The sequence below is a fragment of the Mya arenaria genome, chromosome 2 (genome assembly GCF_026914265.1).
Source record: "Mya arenaria isolate MELC-2E11 chromosome 2, ASM2691426v1".
Classification (NCBI taxonomy): domain Eukaryota; kingdom Metazoa; phylum Mollusca; class Bivalvia; order Myida; family Myidae; genus Mya; species Mya arenaria.
Genome location: NC_069123.1, coordinates 22599531 through 22613973, shown reverse-complemented (window position 1 = coordinate 22613973; position 14443 = coordinate 22599531). Strand labels below are relative to the sequence as shown.

At 33.2% G+C, this 14443-nt stretch overlaps 1 protein-coding gene across 2 annotated transcripts in view; it reads right to left on the bottom strand.

Annotated features, from left to right (window-relative positions):
* The window catches only part of LOC128202729 (calcium-dependent protein kinase C-like), a 123234-nt gene that overhangs the window by 21358 nt on the left and 87433 nt on the right, over positions 1-14443 (bottom strand). For both annotated transcript variants that reach the window (XM_052903818.1, XM_052903809.1), the window contains exons 10-15: positions 14225-14316; positions 11933-11995; positions 11406-11544; positions 6507-6587; positions 2886-2993; positions 236-376 (exon numbers count right to left, since the gene is read on the bottom strand). In XM_052903818.1, the coding sequence (XP_052759778.1) occupies positions 236-376; positions 2886-2993; positions 6507-6587; positions 11406-11544; positions 11933-11995; positions 14225-14316 (624 nt within the window). The remainder of the gene's footprint in view (positions 1-235; positions 377-2885; positions 2994-6506; positions 6588-11405; positions 11545-11932; positions 11996-14224; positions 14317-14443) is intronic.

Genomic DNA, 14443 nt, shown 5'->3' with positions numbered 1-14443 from the left:
TTAATTTTGTAAGGACACTAGACCAATTCTTTTCAGACTGAATAGTAATAAATATTATTCTAAATTCTCATGCGATATAAATACTTTTTCAAACAAAGAATTCACGCTCATTATAGCAGACAATATGTAACTCGGTGGCTTAACTTTAAGTAATGTTATTAAGCCACAAAGTCTCACAAGATTATACAAAATATTGAATGTATATGCACACACAACATGTTAATCTAGTACTTACAATCTTAGGTTTGTATGGAGGCTGTACCTCCCTGTTTTCGATCTTTTCCCAGATGATTCTCTTGAAGAACAAATGGTCCTTGAAGTCCCGCTCCCCATGTACACCGCAGCCCAGTCTCTTTGCAGGGTTTTTCGTTAACAACTGTATGGAATTGAACAAAATGAGTAGAGCATTAGGTTTAATGGTATTAGGGATGATTTCCTTAGCACTTACAAGAGCATCGCACACTGATGCAAACGCTTGTCTGAATTCAATCCGGTTTATATGGGGCATAACTCAAAAATGATTAAAACCAGAGTTATGGCCCTTGCTTCACTTGTGGGTATTGTTTCTGTTAACATAGGCTCCATTTGAATGTTTCAGTGTCTTTTTAAACAAAGACAAAGTCTTTATATGCCTAAGCTGACAATAACGACCAAAACATAACCAAAGATGTAACAATACTTGGACTTATTCTCTGAAAAACAGACAAGCTATAAGATTTAAAACCAATATATTCATACAAATGATTATGAATCATTGAGTGTATAATCAACAAATATTCAAACAAAATGAAATGCAAGATTTTTTGAGACTAGGTCTGAAATGCTTACCACTAGGTTAGACGGAATGCCATGCCAACAAACTAAAATGGTGATATTTGACACAAAAGAATACATAAGAAAATATTCATGTTTCTAAATTTTCTCAGGCGTATTATGAAACAGACCAAAATAAACAGAGGAATTTAAATCACTTATTTTTTGCTTGGATAACATTCTTTTGGTATCAGTTCAAGTTTGTCTGTGTACTAATGGCATGAGCCAGACAGACTGATAAGCCCAGCCTCATCATACTGATGGCTTATAATTCCTTTAATCTAAACCAGACCATGACAGAAATCAAGTCTAATATGATATCGTTAAATTGCGGAAAAAAAATGGGGATGGCATACTTATCACATTATAGTACTTTTACGCAAAACAAGTTACATGTTTTGTGTCCGCGTTTTTTCACCAAAGGAGATGTACATTTCACACAAATATGTAACTGGGACAAAATTAATGAAGCTGAAAGAAAATCATTGGGGGAGAAGAATGTTCAGGTTTCAAATTGAGGAGTAAGAGCGAAAAGGTTCTAGTGACATTAAATCCACTTTTCTCGGTCACCCCTCGAAATGCATTTATGTCTAAAGAAAGAGGGAGACCTTGGAGATCAAACTTCAATGACAGTGTTCAATTTTAAGTCAATAGAGTTATTGAACAGTCTTAATCCGACCGAGATGTAGATGTAGTTTTTGTTTCAAAAGGATGTCTATTCCTAAATGAGTTTTCCCTATAGTGATTAAATTATAAAACAGTTCATGATCTTAAATGAAATCTTTTCCAACATTGTACTAATATTCTCCAATTTTTTAAAAATCAGTCTCCTTAATATCTGACCTAGACTTCAATTCTCCCAATCAAATCAGTTTGCAGTAATTATCTCATTTAAATGGTTAATTAAGCTCCTATCATTATCTCTGATTTCATTTCAATCACTTAAAGTGCAAATGTAAACATACTTGGTCTTGACTGAATACTTCTCCAACCAATAAGACAGGGATATTCACAATCACAATGAGGAAGTTTGAAACCTAATATGTATCAAGTATCAAGGAAGGTAAATGCTGATTTTATATTTTAAAAGTCTTGACAAAGTTAACCCCTTGTTTTCACACTACCCAAATCAGAGTGAAGACATTGCAGTGCTACCTATAGGACAATGTTCTTCATTCTGAGGTGATTCAAATTCAAGAGACTTGTTCCCAGAGTATTGTGGCAATTTTTACTGTTGTTGAAATTGAGCAATTTTGCTTTTTTTACTGACAGTACTTTTTAAATCAAGACCCAACTCCGGCAAATTTTAAAGCATTACAATAACTTTTCAGTGAAATAACACCAATATGAACTTTTGATGATGTTTTATGGTTAAAGGAGTGTATTGTTTACAGTTCACACAAAATTATTATTATTATCTGATGTCTGACCCTAATACAGTGTGAACGAGTCCCATGAAGCTCCAACATATAATAGCAGTTCTGCCATTGCTTGCCATTACTTTCATGCCTGTAAAGATCACTTATCATAAATAATGTTTAGCTACAGAATATGTTAGGTTGGGTGATTCGTGGGACTGTATAACTTTAAAGTCCATATCCGATGAGACCGAAGATTGAGTGCCATGAACAATGTATCTTTACCCAAGCAATGAAAAGTGATAAAAATCCACCAAATGTCATTAGTGTCTTTTTTATTTCATACCTTTAAAAGAATTTTAAAAATAAAAAAAGAAGCAGGTTTCATTACAAAAGCCTATACTTCATGCGTTGTATTGCGAAAGAACATTAGCGAAAACAAACTACCAGGGTAGGCTACTGTGTGTTAGGGAATTGGAAATGCAGTGAGTCATACCAAAGTTTCTCTCTGGTTTCCATATTTTATGTTTAACTCATGCAATAATTTAATCAGATATTTAACAACTATTAGATAAAGCAATATCAAATTCATACATTATATTTTTTGCACTGTTAAACAGATGGTAAAGATTTGTATCAAGTCATTGTGCAAGTTATAAACTATGGGAAACAACAAGAGATAAATCTCTAACAGATAGTTAGTAAGAGTTGTACCCCTTTGCAGATTGAGACGGCCTCCTTAGACATGGACTTGGGATATGAGACGTTGTGGTCAGTGATGGACGTAAACAGCTCCTCCTCATCCTCACCATCAAATGGAGGCTGCAAAATATAAATCAAATTCACGTGAATATCAATATTACTTTTTATTAATCAACTATTACATATTTGGTGAAATACAGAGACAATTGCAGTACCAATACCAGACAATTGAAGACAATATATGCCAGAACTCGGCCAATATCAACAAAACTCATCTAATATGAGTTTCCTCTGTTTTGATTGGCTTAAAAACTCACATAATATAGGATTTGAGATATGGGCCATTTTCATTGGCTGTCGAAACTCGCCTAATTTGAGAAATGTGCCGGAAATTATTTTTAAAGGTAGCCATTTTGTTTTTAGTTTTCCGACTGTTTTGAAAAGTTTGTGCTTCTTATAAACCTATTTGGAATACTTGAACCTATTGTATGATTGAACCATCTTGTACGGTTTGATATTACAGTGTATTTAACCCGTTTGTGGATTTTACAACTATTACGATTTTGTACACCGACAAAATGAACGACGAAGGTGAAACATTTGACATTTGGCAAATGATTTACGAATTTAAGATGAAAAGACATGCTTCCTTACAATGTACAGTGCTTTATTCATAAGTATGTGCAATGTCACTCTAAGGATGCATGTCAAAATCAGCAAAGTCAAGTCTAGAAAAGCAGACACCATGAATGAATAAGGGATAAATACGGCTTCACTGTGAACTTAAAGGTAAGTTATAAGAATGTTTTTAACCAAAATGGTAATAGTTAATTAATAAAATAATATTATAATGTTATTAATTAGGTGATTTCATATTGGCCCAGTTATTTGTGCTCGGTCAACTGTATTTGCCTGAGCCCGACAGCTAACCTTGGACAAATAACTAGGCCAATATGAAATCACCTAATTAATAACATTATAATATACGGTACAAATTTGTCCTAACTGTCAGGCCAGGGGTGTGTCACTTTAAAACCATTTCCATTAATTTCATGGCAAAATCTGGGCACAACAAAGGAAATATTGAATTGACTGACTAATTAAAAGAGTATTGTACATGTATAAAAGAAATAAAAAAAATAAAATGGTTTGGCCTATTACAAGTTTTGAGTTTTATAGGATTATCTCTATAGAATTTATTTTTTTTGCCTGCGTCCTATCTATGCTAGCGTCCTATACATGATATAATACGGCTGTCAAACATTATACAATTGTTTTTTACCAATATGTTGCAAGTTGTTTGTGTAAAGTCTATATTACTCGAGACAGCAGGTTGAGCATGAGGTATCTTTATGCAATCAACGACATCAATTCAATTCCCCAAATAAGAAAAAAAGAAGAATTATTTCTGTTATTTTAGACCTATTTTCATTGTTTTTCATAAAATATAACTTCAATATTTTTAAAACCTACCATCAATCATATATGTGCACAATATTGTTCATGCCCATTATGCTACTGTGTGAAACGGAATAAGGAAACAGCATTATACAGAAATTCTGTCCACACATCCATACAATATGGCCATAATTATGCAGTACTTGAAAAGGTAGGAAATAAATCATGCACATGTAGTAATACATATATGATCTACGTAAAAACTATACTCTCCTGAACACTGGGATAATTCAATATATAACCAGCATTACCAGACCTGTCTCCATATAAAAGAGTTTAGTTTCCTGGCATTGACTTCCAATATGAAGGAATGAGGCCCATGGGGGGCCAAACTCTGTCTAGCTTGACAGTCTAAAACAAGTCGTGCTCTCTGATAGATGAACTACGGCGGAATATCCACCTCAATTATTTTCCAGAGAAAATTCAGGAAGGTAGAGCGTCATGAAGAAAACATTGATATACATGTATAGGATTTTGTCTGCATATTTTTTGGTGAAAAAGGCTAATATATTTTTCATAAAAAAGCCATTTACAAACAAAGGGAACTAACCAAAACAGATATCACAAAGCTGGATGATTCCTTCTTTACATTTTCACGGACTGAACTTTTTTCACAAGGTTAAACCTTTTACACAAATATCAATAGCAATAAAATTCTGTCATAAATTTCTTTAAATATATATGAGGCAAACTGATATTTTCCGTGCAAAATAAGAAATAAAGCTTTCCATAAAGAGTTACAGGCAATAATCATGGTCTACTCATAACAAGTATCCAATAATGATTTACTGACACTGGGCATAGACTTCATATACCACACAATTTATAATAAGATGTGTTTTCATCCTTTTTCCGCTATTGTCAGGCAAAGATCCGGGGAAAATCCCATAAGCACAGTGCATAGATAAAGATTGTTTGTAAAAACTGTTAAATTTTTTTCTTTCAAAATGGAATCCTGCTTATATGCACTAGTGCAATTATGGTTTCTGTAGGTTAAAAAAATTGGTCTTCATGTTTCTCATTAAGATTTTTTTGCAAACCTTAGGTGTCACATAAGTTCATTTTTAAGATTCTTCAGGATTAAGCCATGTTATATGTGAGACTTAATTCTTGTAGGCAAGAAATAACATCAAATGATAAGGAACTAGTTGTTTTAAACTTAAGCACATGAGTAGATAAGAAATGAGAGTTTGCTGCTCAGATTTATGGGTTTAATTAGGTCTCAAGGATTTCTTGTCTTACTTTCAGTTCTATGTTATGGTGACACAATGTGCTTGAAGCTTCAACATGAACCAGTCAAGTTTTATATTGAGTCATGCAATGTAGCACATCAATAAAATTGCCACCATTTCAAAACCGGAGTTTTGAAGACAATTTTTTAATGCCTTTCTTTTGAGATTTAGAACAATTGCTAGATAAAGCAGCCCCTAAATAATGATTCCAAATTGACTGGCATTCAAAAAGAAAAGGTGTTCATTTAGAACACCAAACGTAAGTACTTCATTCATGGAATATAACTTTTGGTGCTCATTCTGTGAAATAATGTGCGATCTTAACACAGAAACAATTATACTCTATTTATTTTTTTATTCAGAAACCCTAAAGAAAGTATGTCAGTCAAGCACATTTCTTGGATCAACGATAAAAAACTTTCAACAAAAGGAGAGAAAAGTAGAGTTCAAGATTAAACTGTGACTTTCAAAATAGTGCCATGCAGCCCTACAAATCCAGTTTTGAGTGTGTATAGTGTTCAGGCCATACATCTGCCAATAGGAATGTCGGAGAGATTTAAATACTCATTTAGAAGACCTCTATCAAAAATCTATTAAGCAGATTGAAACCGCCAAATTTCCATTTATTAGCGAAAACAAAACAAAATTCCATTTTGTCATCATTTGTTTTGTTTTAATGAGTTATTCAGAAGCTTGTGCATGGTACTGGCTTATACAAAGGCATCGATGGGCATTTCACTCTGAACACTAACAAAGTTAGCATATATTACGAGTCTTCTACACAATTAGTCTGCAGGCAGCCTGCTGACATAATTCTTCAGAAGACAAAAAATGAACACCTTTGTTATTAAGTTTACACTGTTTTCTTTCTTTGTGGCCATAAAGTGTACCATGCTGCCTGTCGAACGTTAAAACTATCATTCTCAATGCCATATTGGTTTACCTGTCCAGCCAGCATTTCATATAGCAGCACACCATACGCCCACCAGTCTACCGACTTCCCATACGCCTGGTATAACACAATCTGAAACAAAATGAGTCAAATTATACGATAGGTTATCCCAAATAATGAGGCCATTTGTGAAAAACAACACTTCATACTTATATTTGAAGCTTTTTTTTAATTCATTAGAAAAATGGAACATAATTCTGTTTGATTTGTCACAGGAGAGATGAATAACACCAGAAGCAGACTGGACACATAAATGGTAATATTTAATGGTGCATAACTCCTTCAAACACAGTGTGGTTAGTGAATGTGAGAGCATGTCATTAAACTACTGTCTGACATGTTCCCTAGAGGAAATCAATTACACTATCTTTCTACCTTCAGCAAGATTTCAGATATTGTAATTTAATTAACAAATGTTTTTATCAAATCTCAATTCATGTTCAAGAAAACATTATGATTATTTCCAAAAATATCTTTATTTAAACATATGCAACATTATATAATAGTTATATATAATTATTATTTGTGGCAACATTTACTGGTTCATAAGAGATTCCTTATTTTGCAGTGAATTTATCAAATTGATACTTTCACTGTTATTTCACTGATAAATGTCCATATTTTATCAAAAAGCATGACAAAAAAGGTTTATACAGTAATAAAGGAAAAATTCATTTGGTGCCAAAATGTGAACCAAATCCTTTAAAACAGAACAGTATTTATTTTAGTCAATGTATCATATATTTTTTATTTATGCTTTCTGATTTCATCCTTTTCAATTCATATTATATCCAAATTTCATCAATATTTATACAAGACTGAAAACAATTTCTATTTACAAATATGTGACCACAAAATATTAAGACCTTATTTTGTGATGTATCAAGAAAATGTATGAGGATGTCTAGTTTTAATAGCCATAAACCTCAAAGGTTAGTGATGAAAACAATAAAATAGAATGTCTTTTCTAAATATAATAACTACTTCTAATATAATGACTTTCTCTCATGATAAAGTCTCCTAGAGACATGTATGTCTAACATTGATCATTCTGTTTTTAGCAAGAACTAATCATATAAACAGAAAATCAATCAAAAGAAAAAAAGTGATGGAGATAAAAAGAAAAAATCATAAAAAAGGAGTAAAACTCTGTAATTTGTCACAGATGAAACACAATTAATTAAAAAAATGTTTGGAAAGAAGCTCTGTCAATATCATCATTATTGAAATGATTGAAATTGCTTGTCAGCTGATAAATCTTAAAAGCATCCATACATGCCATATCCCCCGGCGGGGGCCCCGGAATTTCGATCCATCCCCCGGTCTCCTGGTGGGAGGTAAAAATCCCCCGGATTTAAAAAAAATAAAAAAATAAAAAAAAAAATTTCAGAAATTTTACATCAAGCAATAATGACAAAGTGAAACCACAGTATGTGAGTGAAACTGAATGTAAAGACTCCTCAAGGGTGAAATTACTGTTTAAAAAAGGTTTGATAAATGCCAAAAGGAAACCTTAACAACAACTGATTAATTCATTTGAAGTAATGATCAAAGGCAAAGAAATATTACTATTTTGGAAAAGGAAGAAATTAATAATATTCATTCCATTCTCTTAGTGTCTGAACCTCATCATAGCTGATAGTATTAAGGATTTTTTAAGACTTTGAAGGAAGGTAGATTTGATTTACAGTATTACAGTATGACATGACAGTGTATAATAAGAATATGATAAATCATGACATAAAATAATTCTGTATAATGAAAAAGTTAGAGGTTTTCATTGCAAAATACATGTGAATACATTTTTTCGTACTTGCGTCTAAAATTACTTTGAAATTTTGCCAACTTAAAACCAGCTAAAAAATCCCCCTGAATACTACCAAAATCCCCCTGAAATTCAGCCATTCTGAACAAATCCCCCTGAATGGTCTCCAGAAAATATGGCATGTATGAGCATCGGAGAAAAAAAGTAAAACAGAACAAGCAAGCAACTGAGGACTCAATGTTTAAAAGTACATTATGTCCCATGATGACCCCGATCAATTAATAACAGACTGGTGTTCTGTTCTGTTCTGTATGGATGATATTGATATGCTATTGGAAACCATTAAAATTTCAAGTTAATTTTACAAAAATTCTCTTTCCTTGGATTGATTTCAACACTTGAAACTTGCCAAAAGGACATGTTTGATTTAAACTTGATGTGAAACCTGATAATAATAATATGAAAATAATTTCTTTTTTTCCCTTTGTACCTCAAAACATTGCGTTATGATTGAGTTTAGGATTGTAGGTACTACCTAGACACCGGATGTCTGAAAATATAGAAACCACCACTGGCCATATATGTAAAACTGCATATTCATGGGTAAAAGTTGAGAATTTTGAAAATCCTGAAAAATGCTGGGGGCCGCAGGGCCCCCGGTCAGGTCCAGGGCGAAGCCTTGGCCAAGGGTCCAGGTGGCCAGAGGCCCCCGGAAGCTCCTTGAACATAGCCATTTTAGTGGATATGAAATGCCTTTTCCAGGCTTTAATTTTAAATAATGACGAGTATTGGAATAAGGTTTTTCAGACAAATATGACTATGAATAAGTATACTGATATACATGTGACACTACATACTAAAGAATATCCTGCATAAGCAAGCAAGTAATCATGATTTACTAATTTTATTTTAAAAACCTCAAAATTAACCATGCTAAAATACCATATTAATCTGTCACTTTAAAGAACATGGTGCAATAAGCAACTTGTCAAATCACTTCGCACTTCGGCCGAGATCGTTGCTAAGTTACCGGTACGGTACAAAAGACCATTAATCATTCTTGTTAATTGGCATCCTACTAATCAGCATTTTTGTAAATATCAAAGACATAATAAAACTGTCAAAACATAAAGGAAACAACATTACTAAGGTGTTATAAATTATCTACAGTGTATAAAATTTACGACATTTTGGGGGGAAATTTGACATATACGGTACTGCAGTCGTCTGCACTTACACTCCGACCTGTTTTGGCAGTCTGATTTGATTTTTTTAGCAGCACTTCTGATAATAAACTTGTTTTTACAAGTCAGAGGTAATATTTCTTCTGTTTCTCAATCAAAAACACTGGCACTTGACAAGTCTCAACCATGACGTATTTAATGCGTATTTTCCGAAAATCTAAAAATAGTAACAAATATCAAGTTTTTGTTTACATTGTTTCCGTCATTGTTTTTGTCTGAAAATTTAAGAAATTAGAAATTCTACCGCTTTTGAACACAAACTACCGCTAATGAGACCTAAATCTACCTCTCTGTCATTGCCAAAGTAAACTCAGCAAGTTTGCGGTTATTTTTGAGAGGCCTGTTGTAAGTTTTTCGGTATCGGAAGTAGAGGTTACCTTATATGGAAAATGCTTAAAATAGCACATGACGTATTGCAAAGGTTACGATCTACGCACACTTCTGGAGAAATGACCCGGAAACTGATGCTTTCTGTCACGGAAAGCTCACGAGAGAGATTCAATTCGAATTTCTTGAGATTGAAACTGAGATTTAAGCTTGCTTAGATATCATCGCTGACCAAACTTGAAAACAAAATACTACTCGCGCCTTTTTTTTTAAAATATAATTGTGACTAAGGACCGCGTCTGACATATATGGAAACTTTCGTGATTCTCCTCAATGACGTTAATCTTCCGATCGATTCGATTAGTCGAGCAGCAAGTCGTGTTTTCCCGCCTATTTCCGTGAAATATACGTCACAGCATCGTTTCAAAATACCGCAGTGTTCGGATAAGACAATAATAGCATAAGTTATCGCAGATCTATACGAACGTCGAAGCATCGAATAAGCGATGGAAAATATATTTCTAGGTCCCAGCCTAACCCCCTCCCCCCCCCCAATTTTCTCAACGGATCTCGCCGGGAATACGAAAATCCGGAATTTCCGGATAAATCTGGAAAACTTTTACCCATGCATATTTAACCACAGGTTATCCTATCGCTAGTTTTCAAATAAAAATAACTTGATTGGTCTACACTAATTATTGGATAAATATTGACCGATCAATCAACATTTTGGCTAAACCAAGACAAAAAAACAGGAATTTAAAATTTAGTCAATAGTATGTGAACATCTATTATGGCTAAACCAGTTTTATTATTTGGGAACTATAAAAAAAATATTGGAAACTTTTGACAAGAAAGCAGAAAATGATTTACATAGACATGGAGAAGATCGCAATGAAGCCGTATTTGAAATCAGAGCCGGTATAATGTAGCATTGCACTTCCTGATGGCACGGAGGCAAAGCTCCCCCACTTTTATTCATTTATGCAATACAAACCTATGATGTCATTAAATTTTCAAGAGCTTTGGGAACAATTCCCAACCAAATGAGATAACTATTGCATTAGGAACATTTGAGGGGAAACATTTTTCTTGATTTATCTCAATCATAAATGCCATTTTCAAATTGCCATTAACCCTCTTGGCCTATCAGTGATGCCAGTTGTGTCCTGAGGGTTACAAACAGATGGCTGATATTTTCCAGCTACCCATTACGTCTTGCTCAACAAATAGTACATTCGTTTTTGACAAAAAATAAAAACATAACAGCATTTTGTATACTTCTGATACTAAAGCCAGGAGGAATATTCATGAATTAATCTTTGATTAAAAAAATATTCTCCCAACACTTTGAGAAAATAATTAGTGTTTTAATTGAAAGATTTGCTTCGTTCTTTCCCATCCTACTTCTTTCGTATCTCATAGTTACTTTAAATTTTGTAATTTTCATAAAAAATACTATTTTATTACTCTTTAATCATGAATAATTAAAACAGATATATTTCTTAAGAGTCTGCCCAGACGAGCTGTCCTGAAGTGAGCGATGTATTATACCTCCGGAGCGATGTAGTCTGGAGTGCCACAGAACGTTTTTGTAGTTTTCTCGCCAAGGATGCCTTCCTTGCACATCCCAAAGTCTGCGATCTTCACGTGACCCTCCGCATCTAGTAATACATTATCTAACTTCAAGTCTCTGAAACAGGCATACCACATTTGTCACTTGTCAGATCAGCAAAGATGTTATAAGATGCAAAAGACCTCCATTTAAGAATTAAAACAGGTGATAATCAGTGCACTTACAATTGAATCTTATGATCCAGGTATATTACATAACAGCTGTTTTAAACATCAACAACAGTTCAAAATAATTCAAAAACAAATTACCTAAACAATTTACCTTATTTATATTTTCAGATTTTGAACAAAGTAATAACTGGCACAATCAGTATAATACTGGAGCAGTTGTGAGTAGACATAAATAGAAATCTATTAAGGAAACTAGTACAACTCATATAATATATTTTGAATATAAAACTCTACAGTAAATAATCAACCATACTTTCCTATTTTAACAGCCTTACCTATATATAATACCTTGCTTGTGCAGATAGAATAAACCTATTGCAATTTCAGCAGCATAAAACCTGAAAATACAAGAACGTATCATTACAGAAGTTGCCAGCAGCATTACAGGAGCACCACAACTTGAGAGCATTGTTGATGAGTGGCCATAACTTGATAATTATTTTGGCCAAGGTTATGGGACTTGCTACCAAACATACTGAACATGTGAACAAAGTTCTGTAATTGTACACTTATAAGCGTACCTTAGAGATATTGTATGAAAGATGAGAATAATCATCATGAAGACTTTGCAAGGGCTTTGCCAATAAATCAACTTTATTTCTTTGAAAAACACTGATGATAAAATGTGGCATCAACATCCAGACTGTTTTCAAGTAAATTCTGACACCCAATCAAATATTCATGAGTAGCAGTTAATTATCTCTAACGATGAAAAAATGAAGGGTAATGGTTGATATTATAACATTTGAATTTTTATCCTGGGCTAGACAGAAATCGATATCACCAACATTTCAATGCAATGAAATCACGATCAGCCCTTCATTACGCTGACTCGTTATGAATTTCAGTTGGATGAATGATGTAAAATCATGTTTTGGCACGCCATCTATTGGAGTCATGTCATCTTTCCACTTCCTTCTCTCCTCCCATTCTTTATTCTCAAGACTTTGCGTGAACATGTTTAGATAATATAAGACATAGATTTTAATAATTTGCTATGATACTTTTAAAAATAACATAAAAACATTGATTTAATCAGTATAACAATAAAATTGAACATAAAGTCATTAAAGTATGGAGTTTTCAAGAGTCACAGGCTTTTGCTTTTTTTAATTCTTCTTATTTAGGACAATCCATTCATGTATTGCTTAGACTTTCTTATACATGTAGTTCTAGAAGTTATATTCATTTTAACTATCAACACTATAAGCCATACACATTGGACCAAGTTAGACATTTTAAGACAGTGGTCTAATGTAACTATTCTAAAAGCGACTTTAAGCAGACTATAAGACGTAGCAACAACTTTAAAAAAAATATTTTTGTACTTTTTAATTATTGGAAATTAACACATACTCTTTCTCAGAAAAATGCTTGATCATAGTCAAGTATTCATTCTATTCAATAGTATTGAGGAAATGACCTTGAAAATAATGAGCCAATGTCAAGATTTCTACAAATAATGACAAGGTATGTCAATTGCCATTCTCTTTTTTCTAAATTAGATGAATAAACACTTAAAGGAAATTCAAAAGGACTACTTAAAAGAGTTAAAGGAAGAAATCTAAAAAAGACTCCAGAAACACTTTGTAACCAGTCTATTTTTTGCTACAAAAGAAAACCTCATTGAAATGTTAGCCATTACTGATTTTATCCACATTTCCTTTTCAGGTTGGAACTAATATCTGGAATTAAGTGATGGGAGAAAACAATTAATGTTCTATTAGAAGACCTCAGGATTTCTTCGATTACTTCCAATATGCCTCTTGTCATTTCACTTTAATATATTGTATATGTCTAAGGGCATGTTTCTTTATGAGAACTCTGTGTGCTAAAATAGAATCATTTTTTCCCAATTCAGGAAATTTTTAAAATATGCTAAATTGGATTAAAAAAACAGTATAAAAAACAGTAATAAAACAATGTGTATCTGCTTCATCATAGCTGAAACCATTCAATGCTGTGTTAATCAATAAAAAGTTCCACTCAATATATCAATACACAACTTCAATTGTATCGCTACTGGCATTAATGTACCATAGGGTGAGGTTTTTCCCTATATGCATGACATCAGCAGATTTCCTAAAATGATGGCAGTAAGAATGCTTTTCATCGAAATTCATCACATTTTTTAGAGTTTAAGGCTAATGTATTCATTGTTTATGTCACAGAATCAAAAAATGGACCCATGAAAAGACTCCAGGCAAATCTTTTATGGCATATGCATTTAATAGGACATGAACGGTTGGTTATTGTTTTATTTATCTATTCATACCACTCAACCACTCTCACTCTCTCATTACCTAGTAGACATGTGAGCCTATCCTTCATGATCTTTTAATGTGATGGCAAACTTATCTTTTAGGATAATGGCAATGGCAAGTACTGCCACTTTAAATGTTACGAAGGGTCGGACAGAGAGTTCACCTCTCACCCAAAATGGGTTTGATCCCCAACAGCGAAACAATAACATTTCATAACAATCAAGCTAAAGTAAAAGCTAAATTATGGCTATGACAACAATTTTTACTTGGTAAAGCAGACAAGCTAAATCCCAAAGGTCTTACACTGCGACTGGTTCTTTAAACTTTCCCTCCGCCTGTATTCGGAACATCAGGTCACCACCATTGACATACTCCATCACAAAGTACAAACGGTCCTGAAAAAGAGTTTTTCAAATATTTTATCATTATTAAATAACAAGAGGCCCAAAAGACTGTATCGTGTTCACAAGCTAGTGTTTACATAATAGCATTTTTTTATACTATCAAGGGCCATAATCTAGG